This window comes from Mizuhopecten yessoensis, unplaced genomic scaffold (assembly GCF_002113885.1).
Source record: "Mizuhopecten yessoensis strain PY_sf001 unplaced genomic scaffold, ASM211388v2 scaffold2091, whole genome shotgun sequence".
Classification (NCBI taxonomy): domain Eukaryota; kingdom Metazoa; phylum Mollusca; class Bivalvia; order Pectinida; family Pectinidae; genus Mizuhopecten; species Mizuhopecten yessoensis.
Window position 1 is genome coordinate 1260227 of NW_018404373.1, and position 12362 is coordinate 1272588.

At 34.3% G+C, this 12362-nt stretch overlaps 1 protein-coding gene across 1 annotated transcript; it reads right to left on the reverse strand.

The window, feature by feature from the left end:
* Positions 1 to 553: 553 nt before the first annotated feature.
* LOC110445171 (minor histocompatibility antigen H13-like) lies at positions 554 to 11198 on the reverse strand. Its single transcript, XM_021489631.1, has 11 exons — positions 10995 to 11198; positions 9168 to 9266; positions 7784 to 7866; positions 7524 to 7612; positions 6648 to 6733; positions 6158 to 6283; positions 5454 to 5511; positions 4982 to 5102; positions 4715 to 4817; positions 4267 to 4352; positions 554 to 3746 (listed from the first exon to the last, which is right to left on the reverse strand). Exons 1-11 carry the CDS (start codon positions 11181 to 11183, stop codon positions 3659 to 3661), a joined length of 1128 nt encoding a protein of 375 aa, XP_021345306.1. The 5' UTR covers positions 11184 to 11198; the 3' UTR covers positions 554 to 3658.
* Between the last annotated feature and the right edge of the window lie 1164 nt (positions 11199 to 12362).

The following is a 12362-nucleotide window of genomic DNA, read 5'->3' on the forward strand; positions in this document are numbered from 1 at the left end:
ACCCCTTCAAAATCCTCCAAACTGGTTTTCTGATATGTTTTGTTTGAAGTCATCGTGTACTCTTAAATGTTCCTGAATACAAAACTATTCGGCGGAAATGCTGAAAAATATCTCTTTTGTTATACTGTCAAAGAAAAATGCTCTAATTTAATTTTAAAGTACTGTACTATTCGAACCATTTTCTGACCGTGTACCAATTTGGGTAGTGTATCAATTGTGGTAGCGTGACGTTATCCTATTTTCAGGGGACAGCAAAGTGCCTTTAATGAGGAAAGCAAATCGCCCTTCGTCTGTCCACTGTTCTGGGATCGAACCTCGGCCATCTTGGTGAAAGGCGAGTGCACTATCCATGGCGCCACCTAATCAAACGTATTTAATTTTAAAAGACATGGAAACCTTTAACTTGTGGGGTGATGCAGAAGACAATTGTTTGTAAACCCCTACTCACCTTCGATCTGGTTATCGTAAAGCGAACTTTCGATTTACAGTATTTGAATAGTTTGAAAACCTTCTTCAATTAGAACAATTAATGACAACTGAAGAAAAACACAGGTTAGTTGGACTAAGCAGATTTATTAACAAATTTTGACATAACATGCACCATCAACATCAGCAGCTTTTTCTCAGTACCTCACGCACACCTCATTCTGCCACGCCCAAACTCATCTTGCCGCGCCCCCTTGTCCTATCTTCACTCAGCCTGTATAGTAGTGGGCAGATAGGTTCTAGATCCAAATTAATTATAAAGTACATACAATACCTAAATACCTATACAAATCATACACTGCATCAAGTTTGGTCCACAACTATACTGTAACTCAAAGCACTTGATGCATTCAATGTAAAACATGAAATTGATATTATGAATAGGTAAAATCTATATGACCTCACCCTAGAAATACAAAATTATTGTTGGGAATATCAACTGTTTAAGACAGGTAATAATAAATACACTCACATTTCTGTTCAAATATTCTCAGGCAAATGATGTCATACTTAATGTCCAACATGCAGGTATAATTTTTAGGTGAAAACATGCGACCGACTTTTAATTCAACTAGTACCACATGTTGGATTAATTGGTTTCTGTTTTGGACCTTTTTATATGACCTGGAACAGAACTCAGGCCATATATTTGGAAGAAAAATATTAAAATGATTAGTGGTTCAGTGAATCTGTAATTGAAGGGAGGTAACTCTTATTAAAGTTACACGCTACATACTGCACTTTTTTCTTTCACGATATTTAATGTAAATGAAAATTAAATGAATTGTAACATTTCATTTGAGTTATGAATGGATATGAATAACGAACGAGGTATTACTTTTAAAGGAGAATTAAAACAAATGACTATTACTCAAATTAATTTCAATGACAATGCTTTTCTTCTCGTACAGATCTTGCACAAAAATGGCCATTTCATTGGTTGCCAGATGTGTCAAAACTTACTAAATAGAAAAACATTGTTATCTATGATAATACTAATGATCACTCTATGTCGATAAGTAATCTTTTTAAAGAGTTAAATTTCAAGTAAAATATTTGAAATTTCAAATTTACTGTTTGGCAACAGAAAAATCATATTCCTAGCGATAAAAAATCTGAATTTATAATATATAAATGAACAATAACCAACAGTATATTCAATAGATACAAAACACACACATATCTGAACTCTGTTGATAGCCTACATCACACACATATGGTTGAAGATTTGTGATAAGTTTCCATCTCAACATCAACCTTGGTCTGTTTTGATTAAAAAAAAACTAACTTCACTAGTTAGTCCTATATATTTAGTTCACTAAAATATGTTTGAATTGAATGATGACAAATTAAAATATCATTTTGTAATGAAATATTAAATACCTCAAACCGAGTAGCAAGAACTTGTTAAAATGAGCAATGATTTATGCTCAAAATGCTTTTATTGAGGATGCTAAAATTTGTCATACTTCACTAGTAAACCTCTTCCAGTGGCAACAAACAATTCCACGGCCTCACGTTAAATACCTAACCGACTGATTATTTTATAAAACTTGCAAGCTTTCAGTGTTTAAAAACAAAATGCACTGTCTCAACGCATTTTGGTATTAGATATTTATTTAAGTTCATAAAAGAAAAATACCTTGTTTACCCGGCCAGTCCTTATTGAATCTCTCACTATCCAACCTCCTTTTTACATCCACAGTACTATATTACAAAATTTCCCTTTACCAAATTAAATTTGACATTTCACTTGCACACAAAACATCTATATTGTGATTTAAAATACATCTACAATGTCAACTGAAAAATAAATAGCCCAAATAAAATTAACCAGCTGTGTGAGATGGGTATTTAAAGGGGAAGGAATCAGCACTGCGCAATCAAGTGGGCATCGGATTCATTAGAATTTATAACAATAACCAGGATGCAAGTTCAAGTGTTATCCTTGGCCATGAGATTAAGCCTAGTTTCCCTGTGTATAGTCCACAAATTATTTTCTCCAATTTATGAAAACAAATGCTGCAGAATTATATCCAGGGACTAAGTTTATCTATCCTGGGGTGTGTATCTATCTGGTGTTTTTAGTTCAGTTTTTCACCTGATCAACAGTGTATAACACACAATAACACACATGAGGATGATTTGTGTGACAAATAGTTACATACATTTGTACTTACTTTATCGACTAGAAAAAGACAACTCAAGTCTCTGACATTTTATTACATAATTACAACCTGTACACAGATATATATATCACAAACATAACAAAACCATTTTCCATTGTTACGTTTGGTGTTAAATGAGACTGGAATCGTACATGTGACAATGCTGTGGGTGAACGTGGTACCAGACCATACTGGCAATGTTTCCTAGTTAGGATATAAGCACCATACAACAAAAACTACAGCATTACCTGTCTTACCAGGTACTCGTCAGGTCATTGACAATGATATAAATAATACCTGCCGTAACTTTCAGCAGGTCAGTTATAAATACTCTAAGAATAATGTTTATGTTCAGACTTCTGTAGTTCCGACACTTCTTTCTCTATGACAGAACACATATTGTAATTCAATTCCGGCCCCATTTCCTCCCCTTCACTTAAATCAGAATGATGTTTATGGCAGTCCATTCACACTGTGCTAATGACCTGTCTATACCTCTGGGTTGGTGGTAAAAGAACTGGAAGAAGTTATTCATTTGCTTCACATTAAAGCCAAAAAACACAAATTACAAAATAAGTGACGTAGTGTAAGTGTCCATAGCTTTATCTTCCCACCAACCAATCAGGTCATTCTACATATTGTACATTAACAGAGATAAAATTATGAACACTTTTTTAACACTTTTTTTAACAGCATTTGACTTCTATAACACCAGGAGGATGAATAGCTTGTAGACACTGGCATACTTACAAAACTGAACAAAATGACATAAAACCCCATGTTCCATGAGATTATTAACAAGATCTTAATCTCTACGTAAATAAGGAAATTTTGGCATGGATCTTATATATAGTACAACTAGCTTTGTATATAATTGATACAGATTTTCATTTCCAATTTGTGTGAATTAAATATGCTAAACCTTATCTCTAGCCAAAAGTTCCAGATTTATGTTGGTAACATGATCTTTGATTCAGTATTCCTATCTCAGGGTCAATAAAAGCTTATTTCTCTTTTTTGACTTTCTTTTCATCTTTTGTTGCTGCTTTTTCTTTGTCATCTGGCTTCTTTTCCTCTGAGGCGTCTTCATAGCTGAAAGGTAACAAAACAAATAACAGTTTCTTCTAATACCAAATAGAATTTTAAATTTATTAGAAACATGATATATGACAGCAAGTACTTTTCAACCAACTCAATACATTCTTCTTCATCTTACATGGAGATGAGAGCGATTTCCTTAATCTTACATGAAGATGAGAGCGATTTCCTTAATCTTACATGAAGATGATAGCAATTCTTATAGGTTAAAATAATCATCTGCAATACGCATTCAGTGGAGCACCCTAGATACACAATTGATGCAAGTATAATCAACATAGCACTTGTAGTAGGCAAGAATTAGATGGGAGCAATTCTCCTTCACCAGATGCATGGACGGACGGATGCACACCATTTCTTTACCCCCTGCCAACCTGCTGAGCGGGGGATAACTATAAAATGTAGGTGTTGCAATTATACATAGGGATCAACTTATCAGGATTGTGCTATTTGGAACAAAAGGTAACACAAGAAATCAGACTAAAGCTACAAATAGCAGAGATTTAACTCTTACCTAAACAACTGTCTGACCTCTCCCTTAGCTAAAGCTACAACCAGGGGTAGACCTATACAGGCAGGCACTAGGTACAACAGGGCAGGCTGAAATAGAAACATACACAGTCAAACACTGACAGTCGTGTACAAAAATTAAGGTAAACACTAACATATTAATTATTAATAATAAAATGTTCACACTAGAAATTTCTTCGTTTGACATATACAGTGATTTGAAGAGAACAGAAACAAATAGAAAAGACAGGACTGGGCTTATATACTGCCAGATTGAAATACTGATATTTTGATGTTGCAGTTTTGACAAGTTAGTTGATCAATATGAAATGTCATTGTGGAAAAAAAATCATTTATTTGAAGGGAATTGATAGATCTAATACAGGAAGCATAAATGATGCACAGAATAGAAAACCATACATGGAATATGATACATGAAGATGAGTACTTACCTGAGCATGCTTGAAGAAATGCATTACAAAAATTGTTAACATCAGTCCCAGTAAGTAGGCAATAAAACTAGCATAGAAATATGTCTTGGAGTTCTTCTTCAGACTGAAAACAAAACAAACGTATTTTATTGTTCATGAACAGGAATAACACCATTCTCATTGATATTCAGTATATTTGAAAACACAAGTAAGACTACTTTTATATTCTGGTGAAAATGTCTATGATATAAGGAAATTAATTACATTTAGTAAAATGCTTTTTCTTACCTCATATCGAACCTAAGGAGAAGGGCTATGAAGATTCCTGGTATAACAATATCACCAAGTCCCAGCATGGCGAAGTTACTGGCACCCAGACCATGCTCCAGGAGGTCCTGAGGAAACACCACTGAAAGAAGATAGTCATCAATTTAGTCCCCATATCGAGGAATTTTACATTCAAAACAAATCATTGCTTTAAGATATAATAATTTATACAGATTTTTTCTTGTCAACAATAGAAACATTATATATAATTATTATTCTGCTAATAAAAAAATAGAAAAGAATATTCTGCTTACTGACAATGAAACATGGTCCTCAACATAACCAAATACAAACACAGGATACAACACTCGAACCAAGCCCAAACAATGTCAGATACTCAATCACAAGTTAACATTTTACCCTAGGTGAAACTTTAAAGTCTGTCCTACTCAGTAATTTTTATTGAACTAAAGAGTGTATTCCTCATACTTACATTTGATTGGTGCTTCAAAGGACTTAGCAACAGTTACCATGACATTAGTTCCAAATACCTTCAAAACAGAAAGAAACATACAATAAGTCAAAATAATAGTTTAAAACAAATGTCACACCTGGCATACAGTACAATAAGTCGCAATAACATTTCAGGGTTTAAAACAAAGGTTGTACCTGGCATAAAACTTCAATAGAAAGAAAAAATACAATAGAAACGTTAAATTCACCTTTAATTACTACTTTACATCATATTTGTTCAAGAAAAACAAAATGGAAAGTAATCTATGCCATGTTTCTAAGCAGTGTTAAACAAGATGTATTAAGAGTAAACAGGTTTAGATATTTAGCCATGGTATTCCGTCTTTGCGTATTGCAGAGTTATCTTCTCTTGTGAGCAGGTATTAATTGTTACGTCATTGGTTTGTGTAAAAAAAATATGTTGTTTTCTCAAAATGTGATGACGTTACTCTCACAAACAAATGACATAACAATCAATACCTGCTCACAAGAGAAGATAATTCTGGAATATGCAAAGACGGAATATTCAGATTGAAATGTTGCTGGATTTAAATGTCTGCACTCATTGCCCACATAGAGTTTTATGATTTTGGCTTAGTTAGGCACAAAAGAGGAAGTCAAATTCACAGAACAGGAATGTGAGTTTTGTCTAACAATTTGGCATACCATCGTATATGTACCTACCCAGAAAATATCGTAGATGAAGAGGCCTCCTAGAAGAATACAACCGGTACTGACTCTGTTCAGAGACAGTAGTTCAACACCATTGATAGCAAATGCAAACCCAAACAGGTTGTTGGCTATCCAGTGCTGCAAAACACAGATAATATCATAAGTTACACAATTATCTTCTAAATTTCTTCACTGCAGTGGAAATTACTATTTCACGATACTGACAAATATTGATATTAAAGAGGTTATTTGCACGTAACAAATTCCATGCTTTGTAAGAATTGACACATCGCAGTGTAATGTGATACAAAATTGAACAGATGAATTCTCAACCTCCTTGTTAAAAATTCAATTGTCTGATGGAAATATTCATTTTTGTATATCACAACAAATTTTTGAAATTCACAATTTGTAATCTTCATGTTCTATTTCATGTGCAACCTCACAAAGAACAGTGACTTACACATAAATGATACTGTATTCATTTCGGATGGCGACTTACTTTTTTGACAAGGTACCAGACTCCAATAACTGTACATATTCCCAGACAGACAAGATCTTTTCTGTCAAACTCATAATTCATCAGATCTGCACAACAGAAAAGCATATTAATATAATGAATTACCTCGCTTATAGCTACTACTGCGTTTATTGAAAACTTCAAAGCTCTGTGACTAAGTAAGAAATGATGATATTGGAGACAGCCTGAACCTGTATATAGTTATAGTCACCATTTATAGACTATTATCAACAGCAGCTGGTAACTATATTGATCATGCTTTGATGTCTGTCATACAAAACATGGATCAGAGATACTGTAGACGTCTAATACAAGTGGTCATATTTCATAAATATTCTTAACCTGGCACATTAAATAGGTTCATTTATATTACCGCACAAAAATTCATCAATCACTTCAATTTGTCAAATAAATTGTTTGATAACACAAAAATACTAACAGCTATTGTAGAGGGACAATATATGGGTATCAAGTACACACGTTTTTACAATACGGTCTAATAAAGAACCAGTGATATGTTTTTGCTGTCTACATTTAATATATTTTCAATCAATACAACAGAGCCATGTTCAGCTCATTATTTTGTTTTATAGTCATAAACATAAATGTTTAAAAAGTTTTCCTTTTGAAAGATATTGTTCAATTTATTCACTGGCTAGTTTACTATGCCTATCATGAACATATGGCATTACTGTACCATTAAAATTAACCCTTTTACCACTGTAGACCATAATGAACGCATCCATATCGATGCATGGTAGAGTCTACTAAAGTTACATAGGGGTTAAAGGGTTAAATGAGTTTTTTTTTTTTTTTTTTTGACATTGTTAATTACTTTCTACCAAGATCTATATGTACCTTCTTTCTTTTCCGCCTTCCCCTGTGTGAATATAAGATGGTAGTCCTTGTTTGGGAATGAGGAAGGTAGCATCTTTGATACAAATGGACTGTAAAAAAAGAAAATTGTGTTAATAAACTGGTAGACTTCATCATAATGATTCTGTGCTCACAACTTTTGATAAATCATCAGAAAATACTGTGAATTTTACCTGGAATTTTAGAACTAGACTGAATATATGATTAGACAACAAAGAACTAAGTCGACCATGTCAACCTACCCAATAATGTGAGCCAAGGCGAACACTCCAAGGAAGAAAAAGTACACAGTCAAAAGCAAGTTGATGTGTTCTTTGGAGAAGATCTGAGAATGAAAAGAGAAAAAGATCAATGTAAATAAAAACTTGAAGTGTAAACATAAATCAGAATAATCCTTGTCAGTTGTTTTAAACAGTGTAACAAATACAGTTTTCATATACTTATGTACCACAATATATATTGACATATCACAGATTTTTTTGATTTTTTTTTATAAAACACATGTTTATCGAACGAATTTAAAAGAAAACCCATTGTGTATAAATACTCTTACATAATTAAGTAAATCATGTACATGACAATGCACAAAAAATCTTTTTATAAAGTATACATGCCACAATACTTGAAACCACTACTCTAGTACTAGTTGCAGTATCACTGCTACTCAATCTGAATAAAATCATCTGTTACATGGCTCCGTTAACTTTGTACTACTCAATCTGGTTAAAATCATCTGTTACATGGCTCCGTTAACTTTGTACTATGCAATCTGATTAAAATCATCTGTTACAAGGCTGTGTTAACTTTGTACTACGCAATCTGATAAAAATCATCTGTTTCATGGCTCTGTTAATTTTGTACTACGCAATCTGATTAAAATCATCCGTTACATGGCTCCGTTAACTTTTTACTAAGCAATCTGATTAAAATCATCTGTTACATGGCTCCGTTAACTTTGTACTACGCAATCTAATTAAAATCATCCGTTACAAGACTCCATTACCTTTTTACTAAGCAATCTGATTAAAATCATCTGTTACAAGGCTGCGTTAACTTCGTACTAGTTCAGTAGTAGTACGAAGTTAACGGAGCAATGTAACAGATGATTTTAATTAGACTACACTGCTACAGCATTATGTATCACAAAACTTAAAAGCATATCTATCAAAAAAATAAACCCAGAACATATTGTTTCATTAGATTATCTGATGGGCTCTTTTTCTGCTGCAAAGGTGCATTTCTGTTTAGTGGTTGATCAACAGTCCAGCTCGGTAGTGTAGGGCACTGTGTTGTATTGTGACTCACAAGCATGGCATTTACAAGATATCACAACACCAAAGTTGTAATCACAAAATACTAGGTCTTTTTAGTGTTCTGCAAATATGAAATGATCAAAATGCAGTGTTTTTTATTTTTAAATTGTCCTACTTTTGTGGGGAAAAAACACACAAAGGAAATGATTTTTTTTCTAAACATCCTAAAGCGACTGAAAATAAACAATATTGCCCAATGATTGTCAACCTTTGCTGGCCTGAATGAAAGAAACATCTTTCATACTTAAAAGATATATAATGTACAAACAAAATAATAACAAATCTGTTGCTGCCACATGTTAATTAAACTTACCTGAAATATGAGGTAGATGCCAAAAAGAGTACAGCTGGCTATGATGGGGAACATTGCAGCATCTTTACTGGTCATCGTCTCTGGCTTTTCACCGGCTTCCTGTAATACATACCATCCACCTATTATTTGTTTGCATTATATATATATATATATAGGTATTGGTAAATTTGAAAGGCATATAATGGGTATTCAAAAGCAGTTACATGTACAAAGGCAATTAATATAAGTTGCGATACAGCAGCAGCAAGGAAAGTCAATTAAATGTTGCTGGCCCAAACCAGGATCAAACATGTAGGTGCCTTCATGATCAATAGCCAGTGACCCTTGGTGGAATACTTTTATAGGATGTTTTGATACTTCCCCCCCCACCCCCGTAAAAATGCTGAAGAAACTCAATAGATATAGTCAACAATACACCGGACAGTTGTGAATCCTAACTTTTCTGTACATGGTAGTTTTATTATTATTTTGTACAGACAGAGCATGATAAAGGATCTTGAAAAAGAAAATCAGTAACACAAAGGACACAAAAAAAGCCCAACAAACATAGGACAAAGCTGAAACGTCAGTATATGTAAGATACATATTGAGATTTATTAATTAAAGAATAAATCCATTTTATTGCAGCGCATCCTTAGTATTGTTTATGTTGGGAAATGATGACTTATTACAAATAATAGGTCAAGCATCAATAGCTTTAGTAGATCTGGGTACTCCAGATGCTTGCATAGCATACAGTATAGTACAAGCATCTGAGGGATAACAAATTCGATCTTTTAGCGCAGAAAACAAAGATAAACGGTTTCGCCAAAAATCTGGGTATTTGATTCTGTGAAATTACTACTTTTAAAACTAAAATTTAAGAACTTTAGTGCATGGATGTTTACTTTATAGGATGTTTAACAAGCAATTTATGTTACCCATCCCATTGTTAGTAGAATTTTTGCTGCTGTTTGTGTAATTGTTATTGCAGGAGCTTGGAGGATTGGACTGTTGGAAGCTGTTGTCGCGACAATAAGGGATTTCAGAGCTTTGGATTGGACAATTAATGAACTATGGACACACTTTGGCTGACCACAGTGTTTTACGTAATTTGCTTTGCCTTTCCACTGTGGTCAGGGTTTGGCGAGGCAAACCGAGGTCGACACAAGAACCATCAAGTGTGGGATACTCCACGGGTACGTGTGCACCCGTTCACTGTGGTCAGGGATTGTTGAATTGATACCTGTGAAGTAATTGTGTGGCCAGCCATACAGTCATTGGGCGGCGACCAATTGTGATCTGTAATGGGATTGTCCTGCAGTGACTTGTGTGCCAATTTGGCAAGTATTGAAATCAATTATTGTCGCGGCCAGATTATGCCTTAAAAAAGACGTTTTTTTTTCATAAACAACTGAATCGCAGTTGTGTTTGTTGTTTTTATAATGCTGTCTACAATAAACAGATACAACACACAACTTTTGCATTTTATGTGATCATGCATATATGATACCCTGATGGTTTATATGCGATTGTGTTTTAGGCAAGTCAAACAGTTTGTCCATGATCAGTAACAGGTTTCTCAACTGGGTGTTAAAAAACAACTACGATCCATGATAGATCTACCACTACCAAACAGGTAGTAAAAAATATTTTTCATATTTTGAACTTTTCAACTGATCAAATCAAACTATTTTCGTACAAACAAATATTGCATATGAATGAAATAATGTTCAGAGTTAAATGTTTACTACTTTCAACATAATTATACACAAGGACGTTGTCTAAAACGTCCCCATATGGACAAATACGTATCGATGCCGAAATCAACCTGAAACTGGAGAATACCTTCTGTGCCTTATGGTACCTCACGGAACGGAAAGAGCCGATGATAATTGGCAAAATCGCCATAATAACCAGGCTTCCGTAAGCCACGGCCATTCCTTCGGGTGAAGCTGGAATCTTAGCGGTTGCATTTCCTGCTGTTTCATTAACTGTTGCGTTTACCACCGGCACCTCACTCATGTTGTCTGCCATGTTGTCAATTTCCTGTATAGCGCGTCACAGCCTCGCTAGTGTACGAGATCTGAGATTTTACAATTACAGCAACACAAAACACGATCAGAACATGTTTTATTTACAATTCACGTTAAAATATTTAATAAAAAATGAAAAAATCAGGGCTTTTTTAATTTATCTAAAATGATTACGTTTTATTCCTACCGGAAGTAGAAAATGTAAACAGGTCCACGTGGACACACGAGCACCTGTCACATCTTCCGTTAGGTAACGGACAAACGAGTACTTTTGATCACGTTGCGTGTCCCGCTCTGAAGGAGAAACAGCATAGAATATTACGGGTTTAGCAAAAAATCAAATATCACTGATATCAGAGACGTTTATATATCACGTCTCTGCTGATATCAATAAATTTTCATTTTACAGCTAATCTAATGAGAGTTGTCTCTCTTCTCCCAACTTTGGAGCAACGTTATGCTAACATTGCACGTTAAGAACCATCATTGGATTTTTTTTGAAAACCTCCATTCTAGAGTAAAAGCGATATTGTTGAAGCAACCAATTCTATTGTCATTTAGTTAAGAGTAAGATGTCAGAATATTGTTGCGAACCAATCCTCAACACTGTCGAATCGAGACTAAGTAACAATAATCAAGAGACTTGATACTTTCACTGGCGACATCAGATTTCTTAGGAGTTTAAACCTGTAGCCTCATGTGAATGAAGTATTGCGTTGTCGTATCGCTGTTCCAGAGGCAAGCGTTACACAAATCGGGCCCAAATTATAGTAAAATAATTAGCGTATTCAATAATTTACCGTTAAACACAAAGGCTTGACAATATATTTTGTACATCATTAATTCTTAAGAGTATCACAAACACTTCATTTATAATGCATATAATTATAGAGCTACTCTATAGAATTCGCATCGCTGTTCTTTGCGTGTACATTTGGAGACAATCTGAATATGACCCATAGTACATGGTAAACCTTTCAACAAAGTTTCTGTTAACGTTCCAAAAAAGGTCACAGTACGACCGTTTGCAATGCACGACAAGAATTCTGTTTCCGTTTCGCGTCATACAGTTGAAACTATTTGTGACAAATTAGGTGGCTGATAGCGGATTGTGACGACGACGACGATGCTGATTCCTTTGTCATCATTTGTCCAGGTACCGTCACGTGTATTTTCTCCT

What these genes read in the sequence shown, in the direction of transcription:
- LOC110445171 (XM_021489631.1), bottom strand. Translation starts at nt 11,183, where the DNA reads ATGGCAGACAACATGAGTGAGGTGCCGGTGGTAAACGCAACAGTTAAT. An exon ending in GGTACCATAAGGCACAGAAG is followed by an intron (nt 9,267 to 10,994) that starts GTATTCTCCAGT and finishes TATGTATTACAG; the next exon opens with GAAGCCGGTGAAAAGCCAGA. An exon ending in GAAGGCGGAAAAGAAAGAAG is followed by an intron (nt 6,734 to 7,523) that starts GTACATATAGAT and finishes TCTGTTGTGCAG; the next exon opens with ATCTGATGAATTATGAGTTT.